The sequence below is a fragment of the Lasioglossum baleicum genome, chromosome 13 (genome assembly GCF_051020765.1).
Source record: "Lasioglossum baleicum chromosome 13, iyLasBale1, whole genome shotgun sequence".
NCBI classification, from domain to species: domain Eukaryota; kingdom Metazoa; phylum Arthropoda; class Insecta; order Hymenoptera; family Halictidae; genus Lasioglossum; species Lasioglossum baleicum.
The window spans coordinates 7,868,185-7,885,974 of NC_134941.1; the positions used below are offsets into that span (position 1 = coordinate 7,868,185).

At 36.3% G+C, this 17,790-nt stretch overlaps 1 protein-coding gene across 1 annotated transcript in view; it reads left to right on the forward strand.

The window, feature by feature from the left end:
* LOC143215152 (uncharacterized) overlaps nucleotides 1-17,790 on the forward strand; it is a 20,306-nt gene continuing 2,516 nt past the window's right edge. The window contains exons 1-19 of the mRNA XM_076437007.1: nucleotides 1-1,696; nucleotides 9,892-10,054; nucleotides 10,169-10,278; nucleotides 10,423-10,591; nucleotides 10,700-10,815; nucleotides 10,923-11,054; nucleotides 11,415-11,649; nucleotides 11,801-11,958; nucleotides 12,005-12,147; nucleotides 12,323-12,477; nucleotides 12,544-12,668; nucleotides 12,820-12,997; nucleotides 13,472-13,915; nucleotides 14,461-14,847; nucleotides 15,064-15,223; nucleotides 15,542-15,687; nucleotides 15,766-15,906; nucleotides 16,330-16,536; nucleotides 16,751-17,122. Coding sequence (XP_076293122.1) covers nucleotides 1,604-1,696; nucleotides 9,892-10,054; nucleotides 10,169-10,278; nucleotides 10,423-10,591; nucleotides 10,700-10,815; nucleotides 10,923-11,054; nucleotides 11,415-11,649; nucleotides 11,801-11,958; nucleotides 12,005-12,147; nucleotides 12,323-12,477; nucleotides 12,544-12,668; nucleotides 12,820-12,997; nucleotides 13,472-13,915; nucleotides 14,461-14,847; nucleotides 15,064-15,223; nucleotides 15,542-15,687; nucleotides 15,766-15,906; nucleotides 16,330-16,536; nucleotides 16,751-17,122 — 3,634 coding nt within the window. The 5' untranslated portion in view covers nucleotides 1-1,603. The remainder of the gene's footprint in view (nucleotides 1,697-9,891; nucleotides 10,055-10,168; nucleotides 10,279-10,422; nucleotides 10,592-10,699; nucleotides 10,816-10,922; nucleotides 11,055-11,414; nucleotides 11,650-11,800; nucleotides 11,959-12,004; nucleotides 12,148-12,322; nucleotides 12,478-12,543; nucleotides 12,669-12,819; nucleotides 12,998-13,471; nucleotides 13,916-14,460; nucleotides 14,848-15,063; nucleotides 15,224-15,541; nucleotides 15,688-15,765; nucleotides 15,907-16,329; nucleotides 16,537-16,750; nucleotides 17,123-17,790) is intronic.

The window sequence follows — 17,790 nt, forward strand, 5'->3', positions numbered from 1 at the left end:
AGCTCTGTACAGACGTTTAGAAAGAGCAAATAATTCGTGTCGGAAGTAACATTGCGTCTTATGGGAAAAGCGGCACGAATCATTTGGTGCTGTTATGAATATCCAATATTTTTCATTTTGCACGAATAAATTATCTTTATTGTATAATTTTTTTAGCCCTTGAATAACAATTTCATTGAAATTGACAGAAGCTGCTCGGACACATTCCTGGCCGCTCGATACCTTGGTTCTCATTTGGGGCCCCAGCGAGGTGCAAATGTTTAATAAATCGTTGGGCGACATTGAACCTACCTACTTGTTAAAATCCACAAGGGCATTTCTAATATCCGCCCTATGGAATTATCGAGTAGTTTGGGTAAATACCCTTTCACTTTTAAATAAATGTATCTGTCACTTGATACGTGACTGTCGCGCGCCTCTATGACGTACACCTCTGTTGGTCGTGTTGCCGCATTTTAGGCGAACGTTTAATTGTTAATAACTAAATAACGAAGCCGAAATCGCAATTTTTTTATTCTTCATTTTCGTCTTGTACTATCGTTGAGAACCACCCCTTAAATTATCTCCCACCTGTACTCGAACACCTGTATATGGTGAGTAAAATTGTATTGCACATCTATTTGTTGCTTATAAATTGCATCTGATTTCAGAATGAAGTTTTACTTATAGCTGTGAAATACTTGATCCTTATTAATTAAGAGGTAAGTAATATGATTAATAACAATATATAATATTACAACGTTGTAAAACTTTAATATTATGTAACATATGTTTATTGATATATTCATTATTCGAACGGTTTACACTTTTACACTAAAGCAGACCTAACAATACCTAATTTTATACACTTGTGATTTATGATGGCTGCTTAATGGCGATTTTTGAAAAATATTTTTGATATTTATTTTTCACTGAAATGAACATGCAATGAATAACGATGAATCATTTAAATCCTGATTTAAACCTAAAAGTATAAGTTCGCACATATAAAAATAGAAATATTACAAACAACATTGGAAAGTGTGAAAATCAATATTTTTATTAAGGCTTCTCCACCTGCCAAGGTATTTGTAATATCGAGCAGGATTCGTCTAGCTTATGTATGTACATATACATTATCTTTGCCATCGGAGCGTTAACAACAATCATTATAGTATAATGTCCGCACAATATTCGTATAAATAAAACAGGGTAAATAACATTTAATTTAGGAAAATAATTTTATTAAATATAATTATTTAAAGGAATAAGCTTAGTTATCACCGTATTATTATGTATAATGAGAAGATTTGCCATCTTCGCGGAACGTTCTAGAGTAACGGGGAATGTTTTTACACTGTTATTAATAATCAGAGATTGTTTTGACGATCTTCTTGTTAGTACACCTGCCGAGGTGTAGGAGCATATGGTTTTTCAGATTGGTCGGTTTACTGAAACCTCGACTGCAAATGTGACACCTGAACGGCCATAATCCGTTGTGCACGTACATATGGCTCTTGAGATCTCCCGGGGTCGGAAATGATTTCGAACACTGGGAACATTTGTGTGGCTTCTCCTGCGAAAACATAGTCACGATTTTTAGGGACAGTTCCAATCCCATCACATGGCACAGCAATTTATTATAGTAAATTATAAAAAAATACTGGGGGAGAGTACATGGTGTAATAACTCGAAAATTGTTCAAGGTCATCTGAAGGTCATAGTATCATAAGTAGACTGTTTCAAAAAATGACCTTTAAATTATAGTGTTCTCGAAAAACTCGTTTGCCTGTGACTAAAATTTCCCATTGAACTAAATATTTTTATTTAACATTTTTTCCTATCATAAGAAATGAGCAAGCTACTTAGAATGTTCAAGTTAGACATTTTTGGGGACAAAATGTATGTAAAAAAGGACTGGTATGGAAGTTTTTTCAAAGAACATTACAGGGGGTTCTAGGATAAGTCTGATTCATAATCTCTATGCTTGTTTCATGCTTGCTTCGTTCTGCTATGTTAGACGAGTTGCTGGCATTTGTTCCCCTCATTACCGAACAATGTATAGCGTTTCTTATCAGAGAAGCAACTTCTTCAAAACTTACCTTAATATGAGTCATGCGATGATAATACAAGTTTGAGGAGGCCGTAAACTTCTTACCGCAAACGAGGCACTGGTGAGGTTTTTCACCACTGTGGATCCGCTTGTGTGTGTTTAAAGAGCTCGAGGTTGAGAAACCCTTGTTACACACCACACAAACATGCGGTTTCTCCCCTTAAATATATCAATGGATTTCTCAGATTATTATTAACATTTTCGCCGACACGGAACCATTCAAATTTATGCTAATAATTATTTAATATCCAACTATTAGCAACGTTTGTGGATTTTGATGAAGTCATTTCCGTTTCTATTTACCATTTGGATATAGAGATGAACATTAAACATAAATATAATTTAATTGGATCATTGCATTTTCAAAGCATTTGATGCTAATAATTATTTAGTATGTAACTATTAATAACAACTGTTTGTGGATCTTGATGAAGTTTTACTACCTCTGTTTCTGTTCACCATTTTGATAGAGACGATCAATAAATATAAATATAATATTATCTAAATGTAATTTAATTGAATCATCAATCTTAACAATACATACATTGTGATCCTCAACGCAATGATATTGTAAGTATTTATTTAAAGATGGTGAGTTTGTGTTTCACGTACCTGTATGCGTTCTCATATGGCGTTTCAGAAGAGAAGGCCTGTCGAAGGATTTTCCACACACTTCGCAAGGTAGTAAAACCCTCTCGCCCCGTTTGATCGTTGTCAAAATACTACAGTCCAAGTGATCTCCCGTCAAGGACAATGTCGACGATGAGGACTCTTCGGATGTTGACTCGTATTCATCAACCTCATAGTATGGATGTGGGATTGCGGCTGGCGAATGATGAGAAAGTAGTGCCATGGACAAATCTAAAGGAGATTCTTGAAACCGAAATGAAACAATCATTTTTATTCATCTTTCCATACCTAATCCTCTCACAGATTACTCATTAATGCATAAAGAATAAAACAAATACTTCGAACAACCTAATTTATTTTATCAGAAAACAATCAATAAAATTAATGTGACTATCTACGTAGTTAAATAATATTTATAGGCGTTTAAATAATTATAACAAGAGGAAAACACCACGTCATTAACTATTGCGACCGGAAACAATTAAAATATTAGATCCCGCACAGTTCAGACCAAGTAACATCTTAAACGTGAATGAATAACCCGAAGTAGTCCGAAGAATAAAATAAGAATTATTTAATCTTGCATTTCGAGTACTCGAGTATTTAAAAAATTTGACTTTTGGCACTCGGAGTGTTTCGTACGAGGTCGCCTTCAATTCAACGCGATACGTATGTGATAGTTTTTGTCGCACATTGTATAGTAGTATTAATATATTTTTTTGTTTCTTATAAAACTTGTTCTGGCAAACGATCCCTCGTCACCACGGCAACCATTTGCTGTCTCCGCCCAGCCTTCAGCCCCTAACCATTCCCTACTCTTCTTTTCGTTCGCCGGCGAGCCTCTGTTCAGAATTGAAGGTTCGGTGGCATTGTACTGTCCTTTATCTCCTCGTAAGCGCGGGGGTCTACGCATTTGAATCATGACCGAACGAACAAGCATCTTCTGATCTAGCCGACAAAAGTACCGGCATATATTTGCATTTCAAATTTCCCGGCAAATCGTCTCCTTTCTTTTTCAATTGCCCCACAAGATTGTGCCGATTAACGCGATTGCGCCCCGGGAATAGTTTGCGATCACCAAAAATCGGGATGTCGGGTCCCTTCTTTGTTCTATACGCAGTCGATCGCTTAAAATGGACGTCTTCCGTGCCAATTTGTATTTTATAAATATTAGAGGGTTTTACATTTGCAGTGGCTCCGAAAATAATTGTCCGATTTTCGAAGAAACATTTAAACCGTTGCAATTTCGTGAAAAAGAGTCGCAGGACAATCAACCGAGGCTCATTTCAAAGCTTGAAGCCTCTACTTCGACAGCCTATAATTCATTTGCTTTCCAGATGTTTATAGCAGGCGTAAATAATGTTTATAGCGGACGCAACAGATGGGGAATTGAAGACATGCTTTACTTGGAAACGTTATACATAGATTTAAATGACTCTAGAAATATTGGAAAATTTTTTTTGTGACTGAATCCACCGTTGACTTGAAGATCGAAACTTGCCCTTTACAACAATCTTCTGAACTTCTACATTATTGCAAAATTGACAGTACATTTTCCATTGACTGGAAATTTCCACTGGCTTGATAATTGACTAATTAAATACGTATATAATTGTTAAATATGTTGATCGTTGAATAACTCACCGTCTAGAATAGAGTCGATCGTGCATCTGTACAAAGCGGACCTCGAACACATATCATGCGATATAAAAACGAAATCTTGTTCTGCCGTAGGAAGGAACCACGCCACTAATTCAGTATCAGGTTGAACGTCCTTTATTACTTCGAAAATTGGATCCCCTAGGTCCCAGAAATGAAACATCATTAAGGCTCACTATTGTAATATGTTCGATAAACTGTTGTAATTGTTAAAGAATTTTACACACAGAATATTTTGAAATATTTTCAATAATGAGTTAGATTAGAGAATGCACTGAAAGCTATTTAGACAATTCCATTTCCATCTCTGGATCACTCTGACTAATATACATCTTATTTATTCGGTATGTTGTAACATGTCTACTATCTTACCTTTTACTTTGGTACCAATTAGATTAACTTGATCATTATAAGCCTGCACTATACGAAGGAATCTTATCCAATTGCATTGACGTTTGTTAAGGCTATAATTTGAAAAGAAAACTTCATCGTAGCACCCATATTCACGTCTGATCTGCAACCGAGAGTAATGACGGAAAAGAATAAGATTTTCTTTTCCCTATATTACGGTTCTTTACATTCTACAAAATCAAATTAACGGGGATCAACAATTATTTTTCCACTTTCGTTTCGAACAGTTTACGAACAATTCAACATTCCTAGTTGATTCGCTGAAGTCACAGATGCAAGTTCATAATATCAAATTGTCCCAAAAGTTCGCTGATAATATTTCTTACTTTCTTAACACATCACCGACCAGTTAATATTGCATAATTTTGAAAAATCTATGGTATACGGCTAAACATTTTTTAATAAAACCTTCAATAGCAACCGCAATTTTCATTGTGAACTAACATGTCACCCTCAATAACGTCATCTAATAGTTTCATTTAAGATTGGATTGTAAAAGAAAATTTCTATTAATAGGCTTTCGGTAGGTAAAGTGTTAAAAGATTTTCCCGAACAAACTTTCCAAACAACCTAATATACAACATTTTTTCGTGGTATTTAAATTGTTATGACTTCGAGACAATCAGAATGATAATTGCATGATTTTTTATAAAATCCAGTTTGCACACTAGTGTACATTTGGGAGCATTTGGAACCGCAGAGACAATCAAATCGAGAAGTTAATCTTTAACGTATCGAGTTCATATGTGATCCTCAATAATTCACTAATTAAATTCGTATCATCCAAAGATCAAAGTCACTCTTGATTATACGATACATGCTGGATGCCAGAGACGTACTAGGCAGTAGACACTTAGCCAATTGATGACTTTCATAAAACGTTTGTACGAATGAAATCGGTTCACCTGTCATTCTAAATTCCTAGAGCTTAAATAAAAAAAATGTCTCATCCACGAAACCGATTCAACAGAATAAAGTATCTCGCATCTCGGCCAAATTGAACAGCAAAGTTTCGGACTGTTTCAAACAGTTAAATAACAAACTGTGAACTAGTGAACTGACAAACGACTGCCTCTTCATTTAACAATTACTTTCATGGTAACAGAAAGAACTTGGAATAAACTTGGACTCGTTTCAAAGCTTGAACCCTCTACATTCTAAATCCATCGTTCATTTATTGCTAGAAAAATGTTGCATGATGGATCCATGGATCCAAGAAATATTTGAACATTAAATTTCTCATTCTTGGAAAATTGACAAACAGCAATAATTTCGTTGAAAAGAATAGTAAAGCAATGAACTTAGACTCGTTTTAAAGCTTGAATTCTGTACAATCTCAATCCATCGTTGTTCTCGAAAATGCTACGTGCAATCGGCGCTGATCTTTCTTGCAAAGAGATCCACAATCTATTGATCAGTTAGTGTTTGGTACGTTCGGATATGTATGGTGTTAATGAAATTTTACGATTACTTACATCGTTATCATCTAGAAGCGAATAGAGATCAATCTTGTCAAATCGAATGGACCCCTGAAAGGGATAGATCAAGGTCCCCGACGGGATAAGTACGTTCGACCAGACCGATATTCTGACGTCCGTGACTAGGCTGGCTGAATCATTCTTGAATAGACCCTTGTAGGTGGACCGATCGTTAGCGAGAACCAGAGAAAACTCTTTCGGTATTAAAACGCAGGTTTCCATAACAGAGGCCCCGTGGAGGGATGCGTTGTAATTGGCCCAACTGCGGTTGTCTCTCCACTGTAAACACTGTCTTATAACTGATCCACCACAGGTGACAAAGTGAATCGTCGCGCGAAATAGTTTATCCCTCGATCGTGCTGAACGTCAAGCGTCGCCTAATTGCCTCTCGAACTGACCGGTAGATACTACGATCGAATACTACAAGAGCGACACGAGAAAGAGAGCGACACCGAATTCTCTTCCCGATATCGGACCAATTAATTAGGAAGCATCACGTATAGAGCACTGGACGATCTCTCGGAATGGAACTGGTGCTACATTCGACTACACTCGTGAACGGATTCGAATTATACAAGAAATCGAAACTATATGGCAAGATCGGAAAAATGAAATTTCAGTTCCGTGCGTGAGGGTCGTTCGTCCTCCAAGGTGCAAGGGCCTCGGCTGACTGGATAGGATTAACCGACTGATCTTGACCTTGCGACGGGTTACCAGCATTTGCTACCGAATGGGTAGCCCTTCCCCTTCTTTACCTCTTTTCCCACTCACAGTACATGGCCCGCTGTAGACTTTTTCAATGGCGTAGTCTCGACCGGTGACTCGACTTTGCTGCTGTCCCGATACATGTGACGTTGATGGTCTCGTCAATATATCACCGTGTCTCTTTCTATCTTACGTTGAATCGATTCGTTCGCAGGTGTACCGGGAATGAAGGTTTTGATTTTTCCCGGTGAAAAATTGAATTGTAGATTGACTCGACGGCAAGAAAGCGGGGAAGTATACGCCAATGGAGCTCCTTGCCCCACTATGTTCATCCTGTGGCGAGTGCACTTGGCGTATAGAACGAGTATCGGCTTCTTCACCAGCACAAGGAAGCCGGCTCGTCGTCCTCGTCGTCTTCTTCACCCTTCTACCGTCTCTACAGCGCCATAAAGGAGAACCCACGTGGGCGATTGGGCACCTGTCGCTCCTTGTGCCCTTTCTTTTTCCTTCCCGTTCCTCTTCCACTCTATTCCGTCTTCTTCTAGTCCCTACCATCCTCACCGCTTCCACGCCCTACCATATATCCTTTTATTCACCGCTCCTCTTCTCCTCGCCATTTCTTCTACGTAACAGCCTCCCGAGACTGTCTTATTTCTTTCTTTCGTCGCGTTTCCTCAGGCCTGTACCGCCGATCTGCCAACCAGCCTCGACTGCCTCCCTGATTCTTTACTTTCTTTCTCGTATTATCTACTTTAGGTGTCTCTCTTTCTCTCCTTCTTCGTCTTCATCGTCGTCTTCGTCTTCTTTCGTCTTCTTTCTCCTACTCATCTTCCACGTTACTTCGCTACCCAATGCCTCTCCTTTTTCCCTTCTATAACCGTTCGCTCTTCTCGTCACCTGAGAACGCTCGCTATTCATTACTTTCCATGAAATATTAAACTACGAACCATAGAATGATATTCGACCATTCTAGCCCGATCTGTTTCGAGATGCCGATGTGCAGATGTAGTTGACGTTGACGAGTATAGCGATGAAAAACGGAAATGAAAGTTTTCAGTCTGATTTTTTAACTTTATAAGAAGCCAACGAATACTTAATAAAATAATATTTTCAATGAAAACGTCCTATTTCGAGGATATTTATAGAATGCTCTTTATGAGGAATTGCTAATGGTAGACAATCGATACATCTATTCACTACGTCCCATGAAACATTAAACTACGAACCACATAGAACGATATTCGACCCTTCTAGCCAGATCTGTTTCGAGGTGCCGATGAGTGGATAATCTTGACGAGTATAGTGATGAGTAGACTGCGGATCTTTATGCATTTATGGCTTCTGAAAATTTTCAAAAAATGCCAGAACATATCCATCGACAGAATTTAGTCAAATTATGATATACTTCAGATCTACAAAGGCTACCATCACTGAAAATAATATTTTATTTGGTTCCCCCTTCTTAAAAATCGTCTCGAAAAATTGCAAATTGCGTAAACTTCCGCAGTCTAGTGATGAGAGACGTAAATGAAAGTTTTCAGTCTGATTTTTTAACTTTATAAGGAGCCACCAAATGACTTAATAAAATAACATTTTCAATAAAAACGTCCTATTTCGGGGATATTTGTAGAATGCTTAAATTAGAATTATCAGTCAAAATGATCCATTTAAAATTTTTTAATTCACAGCTAATTCTATTGTAAAGATGCCTAAATTATTTTAAATATTTCGAAAATGATTACATATGTTAATATTCTAAGAATCTTCTCAGCTCTTTAGTATGGATGAGCAGTATGACCTCTTTATTATAAACAATTGTACAATTGTGTATACATACAGGACCATGTTTCTCAATAAAAAAAGTTATCAATGTTATTGGAATATGTATAAATGTTTTATTTTTTCTGTATGAAATTGCGTGCGGATGTAACAACATGTACACAACGCCACCTATACATGGCTAACAAGATTACGTCATAAATTAAAAATTTGTATAGACATTTGACATAATTGGATTTTCTGTACGATTATTGCTTAAATCTCCAGCAATCTTCAGTATGACCATTTAATTTCAGCTGACGTCTGACGTTGCCAATAATATTAACAACTTTAATGTTATTAGTCTGTAATATTATGTATATTCAAATTGTATATTGTTAGTTTATTGATAAACATGTACTGTGAAAATTCCAACCATACTGTATACGTTCGAGTACTCAGCTTAATAATTCTGTTTTGCAATATACCAGCAATTACACCTCAGAAAGGTGCTAATTAAGACATTCATTAATATATTTATGACAATTAATTAGCAAAGTTTTATTGATGAATTGACAATTTTATTATTCTAACTAAAATAAAATAAATGGACATTTATTTACAGTGCACAATGCATCGCGAACCGACTTAATGAAGTGCAAGCTAACTCTGATCGGAAGGGAATACAGAGGTTCGATATCAAAAACTGTCAGCGATGTTCCCTGTCAATCTTGGACAGCAACAGATCCAATACACGAGGTGAATAACTTACATCAGGCTCGTCCAACTTCTTCGTTGCGAGCCACACAGTCCCCGTAATCAATCAGTCCGTTCCCCACTACTCAAGTTTAAGGCAAATAGTGGGGGAACGTCCCCTCCCATCTTAGTTGAACGAAGAAGTGGGAGAAAGGGTCCAATGTGGCCTCGAGTGATCTCTAGACTACTGATCTTTATGCATTTATAGCAAAATTGAGTAGATGAAATTCAAAATTGTAGAATAATTTTGAAAATTGAATATGTTAATATATGATTTCTCATTTATTAGAATTATTAGGGGAAGAAAGAACATTCTATTTGGTTTCCATTTATTGCAATCGACGCAGACAATTTTTATTTTGCATAAATATCCGCAGTCTGATAATCTCTTTTCATCATCAGGTCAGTAAAGATATTCATGATGATGATTTTCCGGAGCGATCGATGAAAACTGTGAAAAATTACTGTAGAAATCCAACAGGAGAACCGAGAGGTCCATGGTGTTACACGTTAGATCTTTCACTCATAGATGACAGATGTGACATACCCCTTTGTAATTTCGGAGGTAATCAGCATAAATAAAAATGATTACGAGAAGAAATTCTTAATACCTGTTTGTTATGACTGAGTTAGAACATTTTGCATGATGATCGTCTACTGATACAACGTGATTCAATAGAATGTAGATTGTCAGGACCAGGTGCTGAATATGGTGGTACCAGACACGTCGGAGGTTCCGGAAGAAAATGTATATCGTGGCACAAGCTGAAGCATATGGAGAAAGCAAAGGTATTTAGAATGAAATAAATAAAACCAGATGGACTTTTTATCTTACATTGTCATAGAAAATAATATTTTCCACCAGTTGAACGTTGTGTGCATAAATTTACCCGGCACCTTGACATTGTTTAAACAATTATATTATTTGTTCAGAATGTGAAGTTCGACGATAACAATTTTCCCGAAGTATCCCGGAGGAAAGCGAGCAATTTCTGTCGAAATCCTACCGGAGATAGCGGAGGGCCATGGTGTTACGTGGAACAGGACGACTCCGAGTTTCTTCAAAAGGACTACTGTGACATTCCATTCTGTGACGCTAAAGGTATTTCATATCGTTGAAAATTGTAAAATTTCTGAGAAAGCAGTTTGTAACATTTGGCACACCCAGTATATTAAATTGATTTGAATATTTGCCTAATACATTTTCTAGAATGTTTAACATATATCAAAAATGGATCTGACTACTCGATACTTACGAAATTGGATGCACCTAGCGGTAACACCTCATTTTGGATGAAGTTGTGGGACCCCGTTGATGAAAAACACGTAAGTTTTCAATTCAGATAATTACAATTCTGCATAATTGTATATATTGCATTGGCAAATTCTAACTTCCGTTTTATTTATTTATAAAGGCTGCATCCTCTTTGTAGGCCGAGGCGCGAATTTTACTCAGTTTGCTACCAGTCCCTGTTTCTGCTGAGAAAATGGCTGAAGAATGGAGTGCAGGTGCAGAGTTGTTGTTTGCTAATTATGGCAGTGGACAGACTTTCCCTAAATCTGATGTGAGTTAAATTCATATGCATATAGTACGTGCTATACATATATGTGTAATATACAGGGTGTTCGGTAACTGGTGGTACAAGCGAAAAGGGGTGATTCTACATGAAAAGAATAAGTCAAAAATATAGAATAACATTTTTTCATGTGAGGCTTTATTATCGAGAAAATCGACTTTGAATTTGTAAAATAAGATGATAGGTAAAATAAACATTTCCGTGTGACTGGAAGTGTTTATCAACATAAACTTCAATCGAGACAATGATCTACAGTGACATCCGTTATAACGAATGGATGATGGAGGCCTGAATTGGACGATGGAAATTTTGTATGCAATTGATATTTTACAACAGTACTTCTATTAGGACGAGGAAGTTCTTGAAAGCAGTCCTGACATTTTGGTTGGCACAAAATGGACAGGAATATGGATAACATGGGGCGGCGGGTTTATATCTGCTGGTGTTGAAGGTAGTTTGAAGCCTCTGCTCATGCAAGATTACAAAAGGAAACGTGGTATCACGAGTCTCTATCCAGAAACGTTTCTATATTATGGGATTCGAGGGACTGGAGTTTTGTGGAGCACCACATTTTGCCAAACACGTATGTTCTCAAACAGTTTAAATGGAGCAAAGTTGTTTAGGGAATTTTTATTTTGCATGAAGATCTCTGCAGTCTGGTAATCGCATGAAGTAAATTTGAATTGTAAATGTATTTCACTGGTAATGTCAATTCTGAGCTGGAATTTTTACAGAATGCGAACTCCATACCACTTTTGGAACGAATTACTCTAGAGCATGGACCATGGAGAAAAATAACGACACGAATGATGCTCGAATTTTTGTTCGCGCGAGCCAGAATATTCACATACGATTGTATCAAACACCTAAATTGGAGTACCCATCTGTTACGGTAAAAAGATCAATCTGTATGAACAAAACAGCAGCACTTTTCGAAGCTTTGTTTGGTGCAGGTAGTAATAGGCAAAGACATTGCAACACTCACATACCAAGAAGAAGAGGATTCGACGAAGCACTACTTGAAAGAAATTCCAAGCAGGGGTCTTCTTGATTTCTGGTCCTGGAGAGAATTTAGTATTAGGTTCGTCAACAGATACAAACATGCAATTAGTTATTAGTAGACTACGGATCTTTATGCAAAATAAAACATGTCAATTGCAAAAGACAGGAGTCAGATAGACATTTTATTAATCATTAGATTAATAAAATCCGTTGCCCGGCTCTGAGTTACTTCGTAACAAAACTAATTTTTTTAGCATTTTTGGAGACCATTTCCGCTTATTTTATCAAAAGGCCAAGTCAGCTATCGAACTATTCTACGTGAACAACAACTTTTTTGCTAATCTGAGATGGTTCAGCATTGGAAGTGAAAAATCTATAGCACACTGGACATTATTTTGTTCTCCTGAAGGTAATAATCACTTTGTATACTTCCCTAAAAAAGTATACTGATCTAATTTAATGAAATTATTTGCAGCCACAGATGCTGTGGAAATTCCTTCAGCACCGAACTGTATATCCGATTTGACAGATTATTTGTACAAAGGTGGACAATGGACAAGCGCCGCTGATGTTCCTTGTATTCCATGGATTTCAAAAGAAGTAATTTTAATTTTTGAGAAAAAAAAAGAAATTGTTACTGTTCTGTAAATGTTGTCTCGATTTAACTAAGAGATTGATCTTCTTATATTATTATAAATTATAAATATACTCTTGCTGTCTAGCTTTGTCATTATTAATTGTTTCTTAAAAGATTCAGAACGAAGAGAAAGGTGATACCAAGTTTTCTGATGGGTCCACTTTGAAAGCATTAAACAAATGCAGAAATCCCTCACGAGATTCGAATGGTCCTTACTGTTATACGTTCACACCTTGGGAAGAGATAACCGTCTCGAAACAATACTGTCCTGTTCGATTCTGCAGATCCTCAGGTAAGATCCCCGTGTACTGAACTTGCTATTTAAAATTATGTATAATTTATACATATATTATTACTAGACTGCGGATCTTTATGCATTTATGGCATATGCAAATTTTCAAAAAATATTAGAACACGTTATTCAACAGAAATTTGGTACGATTTTTATTAATTTTGTATCTACTAACGCCATTGCCGCTGAAAAATAAGATCATATCTCATACCACTTTCTCAAAAGTCTACAAACATTAAAAGTTGCATACACATCCGCAGTCTCATATTACATGCTGTCCTTTTCTACGTTCGGCATCCTTTGTACTTTCGGCGCATTCATGAAAAAATAATTTCCCTTCACGATCTCTGTCCCTGCTCGGAAGAGGCGATTACTGTAGTGGGGAGAGGTTTGACCAATAGTGCGGACCAAATTACAGGGGAACAAGTTAGAACTCCCTGTACTATAAAATCGAATGTTAAATTTTATTCCTAGAGTGTCGCATGGCAGGAACAGCAAACGATTATGTAGGCACACTGTCAGAAACACGTTCCGGCCGTACTTGCGAATATTGGCCAACCGCTGAAGAGTTTTCACCACCAACTGAAGAAACTACGACAATTTCAACAACCTCGCTACGTACAAGACCCACTCGCGTGAAAGCTTACAGACCAGGACCGCCGGTGAATCCATGGATGATTGCGATTAGCAAAACAACGTCTACTCCAAAACCTACGACGAAATCCATGTCGAAAATTAGCTCGACGAAAACGATCGCACGTGAACATTTCAATAATAGTTTGTACCCGGATGGCAGTGCTAAAAATGCTAGCAATTACTGTAGAAACCCTTCGCGAAACATTGCTGGCACTTGGTGCTACACTACAGATCCTTTAGTGCCACAGGATCTTTGCAATGTCAGAGACTGTGAAAAACCAGGTATCACGATCAGTCATTTGTAATTCAAGACCCTAAATGTCTTCTTCAATCGTGATGATTAGACCGCGGATATTTATGGAAAATTAAAGTTTTATACATCAATTATGCAATCTATAGGAGTTACGTAAAAATTTATTTTCGGAGCTATTTTAACTCGAAAATTAAACATTTCTTCCGACCTAGAATAATTCCATTTATACATGCTTTTTCATTTTATGGATATGATATATTGATATAATTTAAATGTTTAGTAATTGATTAGACACCGACATATTGAATAATGCAAACAATATTTTGAATAATGGTACAGGAATTTTTAGTGGTGACTCTGAGCCACTTTCGATATGGTCAAAATAGTATATTGACATTGTTAGACTCCATTAATTTCTTTATTGTTTCGAATTAGACATACTCATGTTTGTCAGCAATATATAAAATCCGCAGTCTAATGATATATAAAATGTATCATACAAAGATTGATAAATAAAATGTAAAATGCCTTGTAACATTTGGAAAATCATTTAACATTTATATATAATTTCTAGAAGAATATACGATTCTGGTCAGAGGAGACGCCGCAGGAAGACGTCTATACGTTTTACCTGAACATCGTTTCGAAGGATTACGGTTTGCTCTAAAATCTTGGGAGCCAGACCAACCAGATTGTATACTGTTTGTCTTCACAGCAGATGACAATTTCAAGTCACGTTATATTCTGAAGATAGGGGCTCAGAATAACGAAAAAGTACTTCTCTATTACGAGTCGGAAACTGCCGGTAATTTTTCCAACAAGTCCAGTCGATTGGTGACTGGTGACTTCTGTACAATCTTTATAAATTGCAGCTGTCACATTAGTGAAAATGAAAACTTTGCCACATTTGCTGTTCTTGGGGAAATGGAGCACGTTTACATTGAGCATTCCTCGAGGAAAAGTTTTACTTTATTACGAGGAGGATCCTACGCCATTATTCGAATGGGCGCATAAAGATCCGCCATCAACCTTCCTGCCGATATACTATTATTATAGCAGCGAAAAAGGACGGACTGTTGGTGTTGCTTTTGATCACGATTCAGGTATAATTTTTTTAATAATATATTTAATATTTTCTATTCTTCAATTTCGTATGTTATCATTTTCATCGTATCAGGTTGCCCTCTTGAAAACACGAAAACAGATCGTTATGCTAGAATTTTATCGATATCAGCATGGAGCAAGAAAGAAGTGACGCATCCTGATAAAGTTACATTTCATCTGCGAGGAAAAGGCGTGATTAATATACCTCTGCTCATGCTACCTGCGATTCCAGGGTAAAGATTGTCTTTGTAAAATATATATACACTATTATATATTACACATTTTGGCAAAATTCATTCTCTTACAGATTTTATGCACTAACATTTAGCGAAAAAAATCACTGGATATTGTTCACAAGAAACACGTACCCCAATGTAACAATTTTCCATAGACAGAAGGTATCTTCGGAACTATTCACAGCTAATTCGTGGACTAATATAACTATAAGGTAGGAATAATTAATTATTAATTACTCAAAGTGTGTGGTAAGGCAATCTAAATAAAATATTGTCAAATATTCCATTTTATTTACATATACGTTTCTGTTTAAGATGGTCCGGAAATACTATTAATGTATACTGCAATGAAACTAAAGTGTTTCATTATGAACACCTTAGCCCTCTTCTATTTTACTTCTTCTCTATCGGAGTTGATCCTGGTGGATGGGTCACTTGGTCTGTAAACTGTTTACCAATGGGTAAAAACAATTATTTTTAAATCATGTTTAAATAGACGTTCATTTGTTAATATATTTTTAATATTTTAATATTTACAGATATAGATGGACCACCAATTGATGGTGGTTGGTCGGAATGGGGACCATGGGCGTGCAGCGCGAGTTGCAATGGTGGCACAGGAACTAGAAAACGACTTTGCAATTCCCCAGCTCCTAATGTTAAAGGCAGGGACGATCATTGTTATTATTAGACTGCGGACCTTTATGCAAAATGAACATTTTCTTTGGTAGTTTGCGAGACTCGTGAACCATAGAGAAGTGTCTTTCTTTCTTCGACAATTTTAATAAGTCGATGCTCTTAAGTCGTAACTAAAACATTTATTTGAAACTTTCATTTTGTGATAAATATCCTCTAGTGAAATAAACATCGAATTCAATTATTGATGTTTTCTGTAAAAATTGTTGTTTTGAAAAAAAGGTGAACCGTGTGTTGGGCCGCATACTATGGTTGGTCGCTGTAATGAAATTTTGTGTGGTGACGTAACGCAAGGTAAACATATAAATTAAAAAATTTCTTATAAATTCTTATAATGTCCTAGTTATGGACATTTTTATTGAATAAACAAATGAATATGGCTAGCATGAATTATGTTTCTGTAACAGATACAATAACTCTGATTAATCGAAGAGTTCGTTCAAATTATACATCTCTGACCGTGAAGGAATATCATTCTGCAATAATTACATCAGATGAGGATATTGTTGGTCTGATTGTTAAAGAATCTTCTCATTCGGAACTGCAATGGTCTTTAAACGGCATTTTTGTTGAGGACGAACCAGGCAGAGTGGAATTAAAAAATTATAATATTGGTACGTAATAAATGTTTTACTAGCTTTGCAAACAAATGAGCCAGGGGTGAGTGATTTATTTCAAGAACAATTTAAAAAAACGATTGACATAAGAGAGAGTTAATTATTGGGCGCCTCCTCAATTTTCATGAGCGACATATTAATTGCCAAATAAATTGTAAAATCGAAAAGATACGTAAGTTATATTAATACGTCTGTTTTCATGTTTCTTTAGAAATAAAAAAGGCGTTGGTAAACGACTCCGGTGTGTATGCTTTAACTTTGCGTCGCATCGATGGGACGTATTCAATCGTGAAAGTTATTAGTTTGGCGGTCATTCCAGCGAACGAAAACATCAAAATAAGAGAAACTCAGAGCATGATTGTTGTTTGTCACTGTACTATCCTGGGCCACGTTTACTCGGACCTTCAAGTGACTTGGCTAGTACAGAACAAGACGTGGAAAGATTATGGCATCACTCTTCCTGTCGCAGCTGATGTAGACCATATTCTAAAAGTGAATCGAACGCATAAAGGACTATGGCAATGTGTTGTGAAGCAAAACGACTTGAACTTCGTTTGGATAACAAACATAATCTCTGTTAAGGGTAACTAACATTTATATTAGTGTTATATTAACAATATTGTTATATATTAACCCTTTGCACTCCGAATTATTTTTCAATTTTATTGCCAACAACTCGTATTTGAAATTTACTTCTCTCAAAGGACAGTTCCTTGACTGCTACATATTTTAAACAATTTTGTTTACTAATTATATTAAATATAGCTCTATCAAATTTTGTTGCAATTTATATTTGTTTTTTTATAACTAAAAAATAATAAATTAAATAAATATGGTAAAGAAAGAACCAAATAGATATAAAAAGCCGTTTCATTTACATTTTTCTTTCTCCGATATCGAGTCACACTCGACAAAGGAGCGCAAGCCTTAGCGCTCGAATGGCGCCTCTCAGAGTTGCCACTAAAAATTGCTGTATCGTTACCCAAAATATATCGGTATCCAATCAATTACTAACCATTTAAGTATTGTACGAATTCCATATCACGCAATTCCATATCCATAAAATTACAAAAATCATAGGGCATGGAAATATTCTCGGTCGGAAGAAGTGTTTAATTTTCGAGTGCTCCGAGTGCAAAAGGTTAAGTTTCTTCAGTGAACAATTCAATTTTTGAATATTAAAAATTATGTATATGTTACGTAGGGGCATAAGAATTTTAGAAAGGCTTAGGTGGAGCATGGCACAAAAAA